The sequence below is a fragment of the Grampus griseus genome (assembly GCF_964374135.1).
Source record: "Grampus griseus genome assembly, chromosome: 3".
In the NCBI taxonomy this organism is placed as follows: domain Eukaryota; kingdom Metazoa; phylum Chordata; class Mammalia; order Artiodactyla; family Delphinidae; genus Grampus; species Grampus griseus.
In genome coordinates, this window is record NC_139019.1 from 126881134 (window position 1) to 126899517 (window position 18384).

Below are 18384 nucleotides of genomic sequence, written 5' to 3' on the forward strand. Positions count from 1 at the left end.
TTTTTATTTTTGAAAGGATATATGCCTGTGGAAAAGACTCCAGATGTTCAAAGGGCATACAGAAAATGTTAAGTTTCCACTTGCCTCTCTAGGACCCCAGTTTTACAATTTTCCATTTCAGGGACAACCATATTACCAGTTTCTTATGTTTCCTCCTGAAGATGTTTGGTGTATGTAAGAATGTCACATGTATGTGTGTGTGAAGGGGAGTGCTTTTCCCTATTTTTCCTTTTTTAGACAGTTGGTACCATACTGTCGACACTGTACTGCTTCATGCTTTTTTCACTTCATCATATATCGTGGAGCTCGTACCACATCAGCGCCTGGAGTTCTGTCTCCTACATTTTAACATTTATATGGGAGTGCCATGATCTATTTAACCAGTTCCCCGCTGATTAACATTTAAACTCTTTTCAGTCTTTCAGACTTAAATAATGCTGCAGCAACTTATTTTTTATGTAAGTGTATGTGCGCATGTGTAAGTATATCTACAAGATAAATCCCTAGACCTGAAATTTTTTGTCCAAAGGACACGTGCGCTTGTAACTTGGATAGATATGGCCAAATCACCTTGGGACTGTTTTGCACTCTCATTGCTGGTGTATGAGCGTACAGAGCCGGCTCTGAACGTGTCTCGGCTCTCTCTGCAGGCTGTACCAGTCAGTTAAGCTGCTCTATTCCATCGGCATCTTCTTCACGTATGCCCTCCAGTTCTACGTCCCGGCCGAGATCATCATCCCCTTCTTCGTGGCCCGTGCACCTGAGCATTGCGAGCTGGTGATAGACCTATCCGTGCGCACCATGCTGGTCTGCCTGACGTGTGAGTAGAGGACAAGATCATTGCCTTGTCTGTTTTCTTCCAGAGGGCATCGAGTCGCCAGGGCTTTCATGAGAGAGAACTTGTATCATAGTGAAATGGCCAGTGCTGTGTGAACAGAGAACTTGAGGTGCAGTGTCAGCTTCAGAATTGAGGCACGTCCGTGAAGGGAGTGAATTGATTATAGATGTGCTCTAAAGGACACGGGAATGGAAACGGTGCTTTATTTATAGATATGGCCTAAAATGCAATGACGATGGTCATAATTCATGCTAAACATGTGCAATTACTATTCCGTATGAAATATGGCAAAAGTTTAAAAGAGAGCCATTTAACCCATATGCATAATGAGTACTATAGGTTACTTTGATAGCAGGTGTATGTTTGTTTGTTTTTTCAAATAATTGTGTTTCCAATGTGACAGTCTATTCCTTGGATTTCATTTTGAGACTGCTTGATACTATTCCAGACACTTTTGGATGTTGGTCTTAACTAAATTGTGTTTCTTAGAAAATTTCTGTTGATTAACATAGGTGTTTGACTTATCACTTTGTGTTTTATTCCTCTTCCCTGACCACACACCCAGGAGCGTGAGTTGAGAGACAAGATATCATCCTATTTGTTCTTGGTTAAAACTGGTATAAGTTCAAAAATAAAAATAAATTCTTTTTTTTTTTTTGGAAGATTCTGTGAATTGATAGAATAGAGAATCCTTGAATAAATTGGTCTGTAATATCTAATTTAAATTTCTAGGCGATTTGCAGTTCCTTTCCAAATTGAATGCTTGAATCATAGATTTCTCTTCTTGGCTGTGTTTAAGTTTTTTTTTTTTTTTGGGAAAGAAACGTCTTTCCTTATTATATTGAGACTTCCCTGGGACTTTCTTTAAATTATCCAGTCCGAGCCTCTGTCTCTGGAGTAAAGATAGTTCTATGTGATTTTTTAACTAGACCAGAATGGAATGTTTTAGGGATGAATGATGTGAATGTTGTCTAGCATGCACTCATAGTATGGAAAGTCAGAAATGAGTTTATTGGTTAACTGTTAGCAAGAGGAGGACAGGGAAGAGGCTGTCCATCCTTATCCAAGCAAACGTGGGGATCAGACTAGTGCCCATCCTGGAATGGACCTCCTCAAGCCACCTGCAGTTGTCTTCCTGATATTACTTCTAGGGCAGTGGGTGGAAGCTCAGCATCCTGGATCTGCGTGGAAAAAACTCACTGGAGCTGAGGAACTAAAGACTGTCCCTTGACCTTAATCTTGGGCAGCTCTCCTGCTGAAGATTTCTTATAGGGTGGACCTGGGTAGGACCGTGGGTACCTTGGATTCCCCAGCCCCAGAGAGCTGATGGCAACCAAGAATCTGACTTCTTGTAGCCTTTATTTGACAGCCCTTCCGGCTCTCTCCTAGACCAGCCTAGAGAAACAACCCACTGGCTGCAGGCCACTGCTGCCCCAAAGCGACTGAAAGGAAGGAATGTGATATAGCTTGCTTTTCCAGTAAATTGCCTTAATGTGTGATAAGATAGGATGCTTAGACTCTTCTAGATTTTACTCCTGTCTCCTGCTGGCAACTCTGGAGGCTTTGATCAAATATGTATGTTTCCTCTGTGGATGGATTAGCTCTGAGTGTTGAGGAGACAGCTTGCACGTGAAAAGCATTCATAATGTCAACTCTCAGGGCCCTGATTCTTGAATGCAAGGGGCATTGGAAGAAAGGATAGGGATAGCTCAAATAACGGGCTTTGTTTCAGAGTGGTTCCTCGAGAGAAGGTAGGTCTGTCTGGGTACAATGTGCTGTCTCTGCCGGAAGAGCTGGGGCACTGAGCTGGCCCTGACTCCTCTCACCGCCCCATTTTCTTCTCAAGCCTGGCTTAGCCTCCGCTACCATATGTCGCGCTTCCTGCCAGGTTCCTCTCTGCTGCGCCCCGCAGGAACCAGCAGTCTCTGATTCACAGACCTCATACTATCCTTAGATGCCTCTTGGTTTTCGCTTTGCTTTTCCTGGCACTGTCTGTGGGTCTCACCTCCCTTCTACAGCGTGACTCTCAAATGACATGAGCCGCTTTTGATCTTCAAGCGCATTGGGTTGTTTTTCCCTTCTTCTGTGGTCGCTTGTGACTTAGCCTTACATTGTCATCCTTTTAAAGGGTGCAACCCCTTCATCTCCCAGCCCTAGGCTTCTCTTGCTTTCCCTGGAGACTGTGAAGTAATTGTGGGATTCAGGAGAGGCATTTTACTGTAGCACCAATTTAATTGCATTTATCTGAGTTCATTTGTTTTTGTTCCTCTGTACCTTCAGATCCTTTTGCAGAAGGTTAATTGGTATATGATTTTAGATCTTTGATATAACTGATTGTTTTCAATTATACCTATAAATTTTAATGGCAGCTCATTTTATTGCCATTTTGGGTATTTTCTCGTCATTTTCTCAACTTTCTCTCCTCTTCCTCACCCTCATCCCCAAGGAAAGCAGGAGCATTTGGTCAGCCTCATTTTTTTTTCCACTTGGAATTCAACCGTCTCACCACTCTTCCCCATCCACCAAAGATGGTTGTGCCTACTTTTTTTGAAAAAATAAATTTATTTATTTATTTTATTTTGGCTGTGTTGGGTCTTCATCACTGCACGCGGGCTTTCTCTAGTTGTAGCGAGTGGGGGCTACTCTTTGTTGCAGTGCACGGGCTTCTTATTGAAGTGACTTCTCTTGTTGCAGAGCTTAGGCTCTGGGTGCCCGGGCTTCAGTAGTTGTGGCACACGGGCTCAGTAGTTGTGGCTCACGGGCTCTAGAGTGCAGGCTCAGTAGTTGTGGTGCACGGGCTTACTTACTCTGAGGCATATGGAATCTTCCCGTACCAGGGATTGAACCCATGTTCCTTGCGTTGGCAGGCGGATTCTTAACCACTGTGCCACCAGGGAAGCCCTGTGTCTACTTTTTGATGCTTAATTTCACACTGTTGGAGAGGAGAGGAAAAGAAAATAACACACGTCAGAGACTGGTGCTCATTTTCTTATGATTTCATGTGGGACAGTAGTTACTTCCAGTCTGTATGTTTGGACATGCAGGCTTAGCAGGCCACCTTATGTCCAGAACTTGTGTAGAAGGGGCTGGAAGAGGCTGGCTCCACCTGAGGGTAGCCGGGGCTGTACGAAGAGTAGTTTCTTTGGATTCCTTGAGGCCCTAACCTGTCCTTCAGTGGTTCGAACTGATTCTCTGTGGCATTTGCCACTTGAAACATTTTACTTCAGTTAGGTATGAGAATGTCACAAACCTGTTATTGAAGATAGAATAACAACAAAACCACCTCAATTAAGAAGCCTGTTTAGAATAGAATGTAAAACATGCCAAGCAGCCAGACCCTTTAGAGCATGAAGCTTCCAGGTCTAAACAGAGTGGTTTTTCAATGCCTTTTGGCCGTTCACACGTCTCAGTCTTGCAGCTATAAAGAAAAAGGGCAGCAGCATTAATACCTGTACACTGTGCCCCCTGTCCCCACTGCGGGGATGGTTGTAAGGCTTCAGCTTCTTCATCTGTAAGATATGAAGGGTATCCGATCGCCTCATGTCTAAAATTCTGTGATGCTGCACAACTCCTTTGAGCCTGATCTTAAATTTCTACCAAAGTATTGCTCGAAAAAAGAAAGTTAATGTAAAAACACCTGAAGACTGTCTAGATCTGGAGTAAGTAAAAATGAAATTCCCAATATCCCAGTGACTTAAAATAATTTTTCTTGCATTTTATCTTCTGTGTTAATCCGCATGGGCGCTTTTTTTTTCTTTTTTAAAATTTTATTTATTTTTGGCTGCATTGGGTCTTCGTTACTGCGCGTGACCTTTCTCCAGTTGCGGTGAGCGGGGGCTACTCTTCATTGCGGTGCATGTGCTTCTCATTGCAGTGGCTTCTCTTGTTGTGGAGCACCGGCTCTGGGCACACAGGCTTCAGTAGTTGCAGCAGGTGGGCTCAGTAGTTGTGGCTCGCAGGCTCTAGAGCACAGGCTCAGTAGTTGTGGTGCACGGGCTTAGTTGCTCTGTGGCATGTGGGATCTTCCCAGACCAGGGCTTGAACCCGTGTCCCCTGCATTGGCAGGCAGATTCTTAACCACTGCTCCACTAGGGAAGTCTGTCATGGGCGCTTTTTACAAAAAGTTGCAATTCTAGTGTACATATAACTTGGCCTTTTGCATTTTGTTTAAAATTACATCATGAATAGACATGTCCTTCATAAATATTTTTATGACCGCATGGTATTCCATTTTATTGATGAATTGTATTTACTAAACTATTCCTTTAATGTTGGACGTGTAAGTTGTTTCCCATGCTTTTTGTATTATTTTTAAAATTTATACTCCCACTAAATGAAATTGTATATCCTGTCCAAGGCTGCTATTAATTTAAAGGCAGATTTCTAGCAATTTAAGAGTCCCATAGGTGGGCCTCACCAGGGTTGATCATAATAAATAACAGTAAGCACTTCTGGACACGGGAGCTGTAAGTGTCCAAGGAATTTCTGTCAGTGCGTGTTTGTCTCTCAAGTGCTTGCTCTCCTCTTGTGCGTAAGTCAGCTCTTTCTGCTGCTGGTCTACAACCACAGGCTCCAGAATCCCAATCAGCTCCTTCTCTGAACATGGCCATTGGCCTCCTGCTGCTTCAGCAGTTAAAGTCACATTCTCAGTGTTTCTTAACCCAAAGGGAAGATGTTTTGTAATACCATTGGAGCCCTCTTCACTAATCATGTGGTCTGGTTATTCTCAGGGCCCCCTTTCTGTTCATGCCACAGCTGGGCTAATGCAGAGGTCTGGCAACTGCCAGTTGGGAGTTTGTGGGCTTCCTCTTTGCATGCGGTGCTCTTTTCGTGGGGAAGTAGGGATAGGGTGTCCCCTGTTGGCTGCTTTCTGAGATCTCAGCCTTCTTGGGTTTCTCTTTCTAGAGGGCTTTATTTTAACTCATGGAGTAAAGACATTCAGTGCTGGAAGAGGTTTTAGTCGCTCCTGTATCTTTCCCAAGTACTGATTCCCACCTATAGAATTAGTGAAAACTAGTTTGTCCCATTTTGCCTTGTAGGTAAACAGATGCCTTGGCTAGTGAGCCCTCAGTTTGGGCCCCTTTCTCTTCCTCTTCCCCCAGTGTATTAGCGGGAGGCTCACTCTTCCCACCTTCTTCCCCCATTATCTTTCTCCAATGTCAGCCTGTATTTTGGTTCAGCTAAATATCCAGTCCAGCTAGGACAGGAAGACAGTGCTCCATTTGCAACCCTGTGGCCCTGGCTTTAAAAGAAAAGTTTTTGCCCTTTTAAAAATATTTCTATTAAGGATATTTTTGCTAAACATACTTATCTTGTATATCTGTTGTAGTAAAAACAAGAACAAGTATTTAGATTGCTTTTTAAAGTCATGATGAAATGGAACATCTCCGTCCAATCTGAGAAAAGATTCTGATCTCACAAGCTTCTGTTTCTGTTTTCACTTAATTCTTATCAGAGTGGAGCACGAGTGACTTCACTTAACTCGTATCATGAAGTACCCATCTGTCCTCCGGGCTAATACGAGAGAGGGAAGGGGAGAAAGGGAAGGGAGAGGACAGACTGTCAGAGCTGGGAGGGCTGGGCAGGTCCTCTGACTTATCTCCTCCAGGGGCTCATTGCCTCTGCTAAAATCCTCCCTTCTCTTGAGTGGGCTGGAGCATCCTGGGGACCAGGAGGAATAACTCACACTCCCTTTAACGGTACAAAAACAGGCAGGCTAGAAGCTACGTTTTTGGCCCAACCATGTGTTCTTAGAGCGGAATCCCGTCTCTCCGCTGTGCCACTCTGGAGCAGCACACATTGCTTCCCAGTTGACAGTGAGTTGAGGGACATATCCCAGAACACATTCCTACGTGACTAAATCTACATTGCACAGTTCCTTAAAATTTCAGAGTCGAGTGTGACTTGAGTGATCATCCAGTGTTAATACAATCACCATACTTCATGGGTACGTGAACTGAGGCTCAGAATAGGAACTGATTTCCCCCCCAGGTCACACACAGCCTACTACTGAGCAGGGACGGGTGATGCTATTAGCTGACATGTATGAAGCACTTGTTATGTGTGTAGTACTCTAGGTTCTTTACGTGAATGATCTCATTTGACCATCCCTTTTTAGCAGTACGGGAGATGAGTCTTAAACAGGTTAAGAAACTGGCTGGTTAGTGGTGGATTGGAGCCTAGGTTCTGAGTCCAGACCCTTAACCACACCCAGGCTTAGGTCTGATGGCTGCCTCAGCTGTTTCCACCCCACTGCTCACCCAAACTGGAACATCTGGAGCCACCACTGTGTGGTTAAACATTAGGCAGAGAGAGACCCAGACCCCAGAGAGGGCAAGTGTCTTATTCCAGGTCACACAGCAGATCAACATTTGTTGAGCGTCAGGTTATCCATGATGAGAATGCCGTTTTGTCATCAGCCTACGGACACTTCACTTCCACCTTTCCTCCATATTCAACCCTGAAGGTTTGAGGGACATCACCAACTCTATTTAGAAGTAACTAAAGGCTGAAACAGACTATTTTTAACTTGCAGAGCAAGTTAAAAGCTTATCCTTTGTTTAGACTTTCTGAAGGCTTCAGAACAGTGAGGGTATTCATGGATAATTGCCATGGTGGTTGAATATAGAAGAAAGAAAGAGGAAGGGATTGCCCCAGGGCTATAAAACCCTGGGCAGCAGAGGCAGATCTGAGACTCATTTTCCTTGTACCCCCTTTTGTTATCCAGGCTTCAAAATCCTTGTCTGGTGTCCTCTACAAAGCAGAGAGAGGTCAGGGCTGACCTGTACCGGATTCCCTACCACATGATTGTGGTGCATCCCTGGGAAAGCTAACCCGATATCAGACTCCCCCAGTTCTTCACAGACAGGATCTTTCCGCCGATCAGCCAGATCCCCTGTTCTCCCTCCTGCTGCATGTATCATTCTGTATTTTCTTTTTTGGCTGCATTGGGTTTTCGTTGCTGTGCATGGGCTTTCTCTAGTTGCAGTGAGCGGGGCCTACTTCATTGCGGTGCGCGGGGCTTCTCACTGCGGTGGCTTCTCTTGTTGCGGAGCACAGGCTCTAGGTGCATGGGCTTCAGTAGTTGCAGCACGCAGGCTCAGTGGTTGCGACATGCGGGCCCTAGAGCGCGTGGGCTTCAGTAGTTGTGGTGCTTGGGCTCAGTAGTTGTGGCTCGCGGGCTCTAGAGCGCAGGCTCAGTAGTCATGGCACATGGGCTTAGTTGCTCTGCGGCATGTGGGATCTTCCTGGATCAGGACTCAAACCCGTGTCCCCTGCATTGGCAAGCAAATTCTTAACCACTGCACCACCAGTGAAGTCCCATTCTGTATTTTCTTGATCATCAGGTCTATGATGTGACTGCAGCAGGGGCTTAAGGTCCTGGACTCTAGTCCCAGCTCTGTCACTTTCTATCATTTGAATTCTTTGGACCTTTCCTTCCACAGGGACCATAATAATGTGGAGTTCCGTACCCGTGGAGCGGAGGGAAATTCAGCTCAGTGGATGCTTCCCAGTGCCGTCTACTAGACACTAGATGGTCTGTGTGATGGGAGTGTTCTAGGTGTGCTGTCCAGGACAGTAGCCACTAGGCACAGGTGGCAGTTGAGTCCTTGCAATGTGGCCAGTGTGATTGGAGAACTGAATTCATTTAGATTTAGATAGCTAGTGACTGCGGCGTTATCGGACAGCACAGCTGCAGAGTGAGTGTAAGACAGGTGACGTGACCCTGCTCCTCCCCTGCTACATCCCGGCTCCCAGCATGCCTCTTCCTTTGCCGCATGGAGTGGTATTCCAGTTTAAAAGTAGGTGTTTCTCACAAAGCCTGGCCTCTAAATGCAGCCCACTGCTTTCGTCTGGTGCTCAGCCAAAGAAGCAGCAATCGATTCAGGCAATCCATCTGGAGCGTAGAAAGGCTATATGGGACTCCGGCCAATACAAGACGTTCTGGTCTCTCACCACTGTGATGCCTTCCTCAGAGCAATTTAACTACATTTCTGCTTTATGAAATGAAGTGAGAACTGAAACCCCCGTGTCTAGTGTGAGTCTCTCATAGGGATCAGTGAGGTAACAGACGTGCCCTGGATCACTGTCTCAACGCGCAGGACCTCCGGCTGGAGCCCCGCAGCGGGGAAGACAATCCATCAGAATACATTCGATGACTAATGAGTTAACAATGCACTTTCCATAAGCAACAAGATGTATACTAGTGATGAGTAATATTGACTGTATTATGTGCCTGGTGTACACCAGGACTCTAGTTAAGTACCCGTGTAATCTCCTCTGATCATCGCAACATCTCTGTGACGTAAGAGCTTTTTGTATCCCTGTTTTGCCAACAAGAACGCTGGGAAATAGAAAGGAGCCATGTGTCACTCAAGGCAGAGCCAGGGTTCACACACAAGTGCCTAATTCCAGAGGCCATAATCCTCAATAAACCTGTGAAACATTGGCCTTCACCCCCAAGCTGGCTGGTGGTACAGGCGCTGGTGTGCTCTGCAAGCCGATGGCGTTTCCTCATGCAGCCCCCACTCATCTTTTTTTTTTTTTTTTTTAAGCCAAACACATCAGGAGCTTTTTTGTTTCAGGCAATAAATCCGAATGGCAATTCAGTTTCTTTTTTTTTTTTTCTTAAATTTATTTATTTATTTATTATTTTTGGCTGTGTTGGATCTTTGTTTCTGTGTGAGGGCTTTCTCCAGTTGTGGCGAGCGGGGGCCACTCTTCATTGCGGTGCGCGGGCCTCTCACTGTCGCGGCCTCTCGTTGCGGAGCACAGGCTCCAGATGCGCAGGCTCAGTAGTTGTGGCTCACGGGCCCAGTTGCTCGGTGGCATGTGGGATCCTCCCAGACCAGGACTCGAACCCGTGTCCCCTGCATTAGCAGGCAGACTCGCAACCACTGCACCACCAGGGAGGCCCCTCTTTTTAAAAAATATTTATTTATTTATTTATTTTTGGCTGCACTGGGTCTTAGTTGCAGCACGCGTGATCTTTGGTTGCAGCATGCAGACCTCTTAGCTGCAGCATGTAGACTCCTAAATTGCGGCATGTGGGCTCTTAGTTGCGGTATGTGGGAACTAGTTCCCTGACCAGGGATCAAACCCGGGCCCCCTGCATTGGGAGTGGAGTCTTACCCACTGGACCACCAGGGAAGTCCTCCCCATTCACCTTTATCATCAGTTGCACCTTGCTCGTGTACACCTGGGCTGAGTTTCAGGTGTGGGAGCCACTGGTTTGTCCTGGCACAGGGACGCAGTCATCATGGGGGGCCTTGCTTCTGAGGTTGGCCTACACACAGACCTGCTTCTCCTTTCCCTGTGTGAAAACGCTCTGTGCAATGGGGCTGATATGGGATCGTTCCAGAAGAAGGAGGGTTTTCTCCCCGTTTCGTTTCTTGTCATTCAAGTAGAGTGGTTTGTGTTGGAGGTACCCTCAGTGGTAAGAAGATGAGCAGTCGCTCAGAAAAGGTTCACCTCCTCTTCTGCTCTCCACTCGCTCTCCTTTGGTAGGACCGGGTTACCCTGGAATGTAATTTGGTTCCTTTTCCTCAGAAAGGTGGAAATCAAGGACTGTGGCAGGTGAAGCTGGGAAATCTGGTTTCCAGTCCCAGTTCTGCCATCCTTGCTGTGAGACCCGGGTCATGCCACATCTCCGGGCATCAGTTTTCTCATCTGTGGAATGAGAGATTGGACTGGATGATGTCTCAACTTCCTTGGAGCTCTCCATACTATGAGAAGAACACTTGCTAAATTTGCTGAACAGTGAGGCGGTCTCTCTCAGCTCTGGGCAGTCATCAACAGGCGTGTCCTCTCTCCCACAGGCGTCTTGGCCATCCTCGTCCCCCGCCTGGACCTGGTCATCTCCCTGGTGGGCTCCGTGAGCAGCAGTGCCCTGGCCCTCATCATCCCGCCCCTCCTGGAGATCGCCACCTACTACTCAGAGGGCATGAGCCCCATCACCATCGTCAAGGACGCCCTGATCAGCATCCTGGGCTTCGTGGGCTTTGTGGTGGGGACGTGTGTGACCCTCTACGAGCTGATCCAGCCCAGCAGCGCTCCCATCTTCGTCAACTCCACCAGTGCCTTTGTATAGCGGGCTGGGTGCGTTCCCTGCACCGGCCCACTCCGCCCTGTATGTTCCCCAGCACCTGGCCCCAGAGCCTCAGGTAGGGTCCAGGCTCTGGGGAGAGGCAAGGTTGCCATCCATGTACCCTTACCTGGCACCTGGGTTCCCTGAGCCAGATAGGGTTGAGGGCAGGTAGAGAGTCGGCAGCAGATATGTGGGAGGTACCTCCAGGGGCAGTGCCATCTCTGTTCATTTGTACTTATTTTAACCCGGAACTTTTCAACTCTTTTCCCTGATCACGCCTTCCCCCCTTACTGCCTGCCCTTCTCCTTCTGACCCACCTCATCCAAATTATTCCTGTTGCACAGCTCACTTTATTTAAAAATTTTAATGTCTCTCACCTCATGTGTTCTCCTCGCCCGGGCCAGGCCTAGATGATGTCAGTGGAAATGCCCTTCTTTATGCCCTTGCCGGGCCCATCTCTTATCTCTCTCCCAAATATTTTACCTCAATATTTTCCTACCTGTTCAAGTCTCCACATCGTAGTGGAGCCTACCTAGTAGTTTAAAACCAGCTGCCCGAAGCTGGAGTTTTTAGCCTTTCCTGTCTCTGACGTGCTGTCATCCTCGGCGACACCTCCTCTTCTCCGGTTTCCTCGTGTGGGTCACGATACTGTTATGATCTTAGTTGCTGGAACTCCTGGAAGGTATCAAGTGCTGCCAAAGTTGAAAATATTTATATTTTATTTAAAATCAGCCTTTGTTTTTAGACTCCGTCTCTGGATCTGGGACTGTTGTGAATTGTTCCTTCTTCAGTAAACCCTTGCTCGGCTTCTCCCGCTGAGAAGAAGCTTAACGCAGGAGATGTCTGCTTAGACCCTCCGCACCCTCGGCCAGGGACTCCAGAGATTTTCATCAGGATCATCAGAGTGCGGACCTTTGTGGGGCACCATGGACCTTGCCTCCCGTTGACCAGCCAGATTTCCTACTGAGAAGACATGAAGGACTCAGGAGATGTTTGCCGGTGCACAAGGCCGAGGGGAAGGACGGCCACGTGGGGTGTGTTTCTCTCCATAGGAGGCTTATAAAATGGCTGCGTTGTGCATTCAGGCCTGTTTGCCAGCCTCAGCCCCTGACAGACAAGCGTCACGGCAACGTCCAGGAAGACACCCAGACTCTTGCCATGGACAAGAAGACGAGGCCAGTGTGCCCAGAGCGTGTGAGATTCAGTTCGTAGAGTTTGCAGCAGCTGGTCCGACACTACGAGTGGTGCTCAGTTGTTTACAATCCCCAGAGGATGAGGAGGATGGGCAGAAACAGTGCCCCGCCCCAAGCTGCCTCCAGGACCTGGACTTCCAATGGTTGGGGCTTCTGTCTCCTGTGTTCTAAACACTAATCATGCCCTTGTCTCTGCCCGCCTGCCCCCGCGCCCCCCCTCCCCCCCCCCCGCTCCACCCCCCCATGCATGCCTCCCTCGGTATCAGAAAAGAAACAGCCTCAGGGCTGACTCACCTCAAGGTCGGCCTTCAGGTTTGGGAACAAACTGCCGAGAAGGCAGGGGAAGGTCCCTTGCCTTGCTTTCGGCTGCCCCGTCTTCCCTCTTGGTGTGAGAAGTATTGCAGAAGGGTGTTCATTGACTCTCCATCTCTTGAGCTGTGTGTGTGTGTGTGTGTGCGCGCGTGCGCGCGCGCACGCTCCCCTGCATATATAACAGGGTTCTGCTGTCCTCTACCCCTGCTACCAGGCTCTTGCCTGAAAGTGGGGAGAACAGCACCACTTTATCAGGGGTTTTGTTTTTGTATTTCACCAAAGCTCCTAGGGGCTGTGACTCGCCCTCACAGCCCCAGCTTTTTCTTTCTCTTCTGTTCCAAAGCCAGATTCTCTCATTGCAGTGACTCCTGGCCCACCTAATAATTTATTCACTTAGGAAGATGCAGTCAGTGGTGATTTGTCTCCCTTAGGAAAGTGACACTTTCCTCCATCCTTTCTGCTCTTCGGTGGTCACTCACAGGTGCTTACATGACCAGGGTTCTAGCTGGAGGTGGCAGCAGCCCTGCCCTCTGAAGGCTTTCCCTGCCCTCGGGCTTTCTCAGTAACTTCTAGTACCAAAATGTAACTTCAAGAACTGTCAGCTCCTCTTTGCAAGCCCCGTCCAGCAGTCTTTCCAGAGTGGTCCTGAGAGTTGTTTTCAGCGAGAAGGTGCAGGCCAGTAGAAGGGGGTCAGATGTGTAGCCCACCCACAGCTTCCACGGCGGAGACTCTGGGCACTGCTAGAGGCAGTCCTCTCCAGGTGGGTCTTGAGACCCGGACTGTGATGCTGGGACCTGAGGACTGGGTGGCACAATACTGAGGTCCTCTGGCCCCAGGTCTCTTGCTTCAGAGCCCCTGCCCAGGGAAGGTGGTGCATAGGAGAGACAGCTCTAGCCTTGGGGCTTCGGGAAGCTAGTTTGGCCTGGCCTTCGTCCTGTTCAATTGCTTTCCCGTGCTTTTGCTGCTTTGACAGCCCGATGGCATGGCTGCTTCAGGAGACCTAGGCAAGGCGGACCCCATGGGGACCTTCCGGCTAGTGCAGTTGCACAGCAATGAGGTATCGAGTAAAGGGTCGGCCAGAGGTCGTAGTGGAGGAAGCCCTTCCTCTTCTGGAAGCAGCCCGTGGGGCCAGCTCAGGGAAGCTTACTCCTCTGCTGCCCACGGGGCTGCTCAGTCAGGGGGCCCTCCCTGCTTTCCTCCCAGTGCTCTTAGGAACCAGCTGCCCAGCCTCTTCCTGGGCCCTGCTTTAGCCTCTGGTGAGAAAGCCCCAGCATCAGTAAGAGACTGATCGGGGAGCAGCAGAGCGAAGGCTTTCAGGAGTGTGAGGCCACACCTGTCAGACCAAACCAAACCGTGGGGCTTTCTGGCCCACTGCTGTTGGGCTCTGTGTCCTCCTCCAGTCTCCCCAGGGCAACCCCAGATTCCATCGGCCCAGAGGTAGCTTCTCAGAGCCCCTTGTTCTGTCCTGCAAATGCCGCTCTTGGGAGCAGGTTTCCAACTCCCTGTAGGCAGTATACCTCTCCTTAAATGTAGGTTCTTGCTGGGAACAGCATGACCTGGCATCTACTATTCCCTTTTTCCTAGAAGTTGTACCATTCACAAGTGGCATTATTTATATTTATGTTGTGCTGTTGTCCAGCTGCTAGGAGCCCTTCATCTGCACAGAGGTATGTGACTGTGTGGCATGTCTTAGCCTAGAACCTGCCGCTTACACCCTCCTTCTCTGTCACTGACCTCTCCAGCCAACTTCACGGGCTGAGGCTCACCGTTCACTCTCTACCCCCAGGCAAACAGGTACATTAGGAAAATCCTTTCCCCCTCCCTGTTCGCCTCTCTTTTTCTAAAATGTCTCCCTTCCTAAATTGTAGAACATCATCTGTGTTTAACTACATGTTCACCTCATGCTTTTTGGAAGTGCAGAGTCTCAATTTATGTCTGTTTACAGCTCCCTCTCTTCACTATTCACCGCAAGGGGGTCTGTATCAGTTTAGTTCATGGCCGATGGGACGTTAAGGCGAGACCCGGCATCGGCCCCGCTCAGAACACAAAGCTGCTTTGTCACGGTGGAAATAAAAAATGTAAGTGGCATGACTTGGTGTACAGGAGTCGGCTCGACGTCCGCCTTAGAATTAATTTTTTCAAAGTACATTACACGTCTCCAAGGGGAAAGGAGAGTGCTTTGTCTTTGAAATCACGGTCAATACTTTTTAGACAGTCCTGTTGGTTGCAAGGCTGTTTGCTCTCACAGCATCTGCCTGTGGCATTTCTTCCCTGTCCTTGTACCACTGGGTCCTTTCCTGGCCAGGAGACATAAACGGTGCTGATCTAAGGTTGCCAGAGTTGCAGTGGGGAGTGAGGGTGCCTGTTGTCAGCCGTGTTCTTTTGTTTCAATCAAGGTGGTGCTGTAGAAGTGATTTTGTTTTACTGAACAATAAAATCATGTGGCTCTGTTGTAGAACATGTCAGTGGATGGGTGAATAAGAGGAATATGAAAAACTACCCTCCAGCAGGTCTTGATAACAAGACAGTCCTGTGTATGTTATGTGCCTGCGTTGGATGTGTGTTTCCCGCATGGTATGTATAGAGACGTGGATCATGCTGGAGCTCATGGAAGATCTTATTTTGGGTTCTGCACACGATTCATGTGTTAAACTTTTCCTTAATAAATGAATTTTATTTTTGATGTTTGAGAGGTTGCAGTCTGTGTCCTTGTTTTCACTTTTTTTTTTTTTTTTTGCTCACTCAGATCCCTTTACTAGATGTTATGCCAAAATGTTTCTGGTTTATGTCACAGAGCTCATCCAGGGGTGTAGTGGGAACAGCAGAACCATCTGTGGATGGAGAGTCCCCAAGAAAGGGCGGTAGTTATTTTTCTGTTAGACAGTCCTGCCCTTCCTAAGTGTGCTCCTGCTTCTCTCAAAAACTTGAGTAGGAATTCTCAGCCCCCTCTGTGTGTGTCAGATGACCACCCAGGACAGTTGTGATGGTCAGTTTTAAGTGTCATGGTGGTTGGGCGATTGTATTGAATAACCCAGTTATTCAGTCAAACACTAACGTAGGTGTTGCCTTGAAGATGTTTTGTAGATGTGGTTAATGTCCACAGTCAGTTGCGTTTAAATAAAAAGATTATCTTCAAAATGTGGGTGGGCTTTGTCCAGTCAGCTAAAAGGACCTTAAGAGCAAAACTGAGGTTTCACTGAGAAAGAAATTCTGCAAGACTGCAGCATTGACTCCTGCCCGAGAGTTTCCAGCTGCTAGCTGGCCCTGTAAATTCTGAACTTGCCACCCTGCACAATCACTGAAGTCCTTGAAATGTCTGTCTGCCTGTCTGTGTCTCTCTCTCTTTCTCTCTGTTTCCCCCTCTTTGTCTCTCCCACCACCTCCTGTATATATGTAAGTATGAATATCTCCATCTTAACTCTTTCTGTGTCTCTGAAGAACCTGACTGATACCAGAGGTAACACCTACCTTTCTGGAAGTGACAAGATAGATTTCAGGACATGCAAGAGATGACTCCCTTTTTGTCACATTTAAGAGGAAAAACAAGGCCATCCAAGCTGCCCCTGAGATGATTTGAATACTGATCTTCATTGGCTGACTAGATTAGACTTGTCTAAAAGCAGAGCCCTCAAGGAACACTGTTGAGGTGTAAAACTTTACTGACAGAGGAAGGTGGGGAAAGTATGATGACTGTTTTCTACGATCAGTGTTATTACTGGAACTGGTGGTGGGTGGATAGGGGGGGTCAAAGGCATTCAGTGACTGTTCCGGGACACCAGCCAGCAAGGGGCAGAGTCCGGATATGTATGCGAGCCCTGTGGTTGCAGAACCCAAGCCCTTTCCAAGGCAGTGGCTGCCTTGCCCTCTTTGTTGCAGCCTCAGGAGGGAGGGCCACCCTTAGGGACTATTGAGAGGGTTAGAGAGAATGTTATAAAGTACCTGGCATGAAGGGCTTATGAAACATTTTATGAAACATTAGCTGAATTGAAGAAAACCAAGACTTAGAGGAAAGCAGTTTTACTTGTTTTTTTTCTTTTTTTTGGTTATGCATTCATTATAATCTTGTCTTGCTCACTGGCTTTGGGCAGAGCATTCAACCCTTCTTAGACTGTTCACCTCTTCATGTTTTTATTCCTGCTCCTGTCTGTACATAATGCCATAATCCCCCCTTCCAGGTAACCAAGGCCGTCAAGGTAAGCCCACTGCACCTGCACGGACATAAATTGAGTGACAGGGTCTGGATTTGGGTCCTAAGTCTAGCTAGGGCGTTTTGCCAAGTAGGCTGGCTTCCTCAGACCTAGCCCATTGCAGACATGTGCCAAGAAACTGTGTCTTCAACTGGTACCCTTTACTAGACCCTTGGCCTTTGGTCTCCCCCACCTCTTTTTTTAAAAAATTGGGGAATAACTTACCTAAGTCACCTGTTTTTTAAGTGCACAATTTGATGAGTTTGGGCAAATGCATGCCGACCACCATTTCAATGAAGATCAGAATGTTTCCTTTACCACCCAAAGGTCCCTTGTGCCCCTCTGCAATCCCATCCCCATGCCACTCGGCCCTTGGAAACAACTGAACTGACTGTAGTTTTGCCTTTTCTAGAATGTCATATAAATGGAACGTTAAGTATGGTCCTTTCTGTCTGACTTCTTTCACTTTGCATAATGCTTTTTATATTCACCTCTGTTGTGACATGTATCAGGAGTTTGTTTTTATTGCGGAATAATATTCTGTTGTGTGGCTGAACCGTAGTTTATTTATTTACGAGTCTTTGGACATTTGGGTTGCTTCCAGTTTGGGGTGTTATGAATAAAGCTGCTATACATATTCACGTACAGATATCTGTGTGGACATACGTGTTTATTACTCTTTGGTAAATACCTTGGACTGGAATTGTGAGGTTGTGCGGTTAAGTGTATACTAACTCTGTAAGAAACTGGAAAATTGCTTTCCAAAGTGGATGTACCATTTTGGATTCTTAGCAACAATTTGTGAAAGTTCCATTTGCTCCATATCCTCACCAATACTTCATATTGTGGTTTTTAAAATTTTACCCATCTTAATGGATATGTAGTAGTACCTCATTGTGATTTTAATTTGCATTTGCCTAATGACTACTGATGCTGTGCATCTTTTCCTGGGCTTATTTACCATTGGCCTTTTTTTAAAAAAAAAAAAACTTTTATTCATAGACAACGATTGTCTATGTAGAAATGCAAAGTACAGAAATACAGAATAAAATTTACCGCTAGAGACAATTAGCTCATTCACAATGATGTGCAGCCATTACCACTAGCTAATTCCAGAATATTTTTATCACCCCAAATGACAACCATATACACATGAAACACTTCCTATTCCCCCCTGTTTTAAAATGTACCTGGTAAGGCACATTTAATTAGGTATGGTAAGGCACACGGAAACAGATATGACTGTCACGAAGGATGAAGTTTTTCTACTCACAGATCCACAAAAACAGGAGGCAGAGCCACATGGGGAAGTGCCAGGGGTGATCCGGAGGCAGAAGAAGAGAGGGGGAAATGTGGGCAGGAGCCTTTATTGAGGTTTTTGTGGGAAAGGCAAGGCAGGGCAGGGTTAGCAAGCTGAGCAGACTTAGGGTTAGATAGGTAAACACTTTGAGCAGCCTGGGCTGTAGAGGTGGTCCCTAGTTGTCCATAACTGGTCCTGGGGTGATTGAGGGCAGAGACTGTGTTCCAGACTGATTACATGAGTTGGGTTGGGGTTTGCACTCAGGACTGATTGATTTGCATTTCAAAGGGATGTCCTCAGGCAAGCTGTTTGCTTTCTCCAGGAGTTAGCTGACTCTGGGAGGAGCAGTCCCCCCTCTGGGTCCACAAGGCCCTAAGATGTCAAAGCATCATAAAATACAGAAACCATGATTAATACACCCCCTCCTCCTAACCCCTAGCGGCTACTAATCTGCTTTCTGTCTCTAT

General features: G+C 47.2%; 1 protein-coding gene across 1 annotated transcript in view; it reads left to right on the forward strand.

Moving 5' to 3' along the window:
• Positions 1 to 10928, forward strand: part of SLC36A1 (solute carrier family 36 member 1) — a gene marked incomplete at its 3' end in the record, with an annotated part of 40691 nt that extends 29763 nt beyond the window's left edge. The window contains exons 9-10 of the mRNA XM_082652155.1: positions 651 to 820; positions 10657 to 10928. Coding sequence (XP_082508281.1) covers positions 651 to 820; positions 10657 to 10928 — 442 coding nt within the window. The remainder of the gene's footprint in view (positions 1 to 650; positions 821 to 10656) is intronic.
• Positions 10929 to 18384: the final 7456 nt, after the last annotated feature.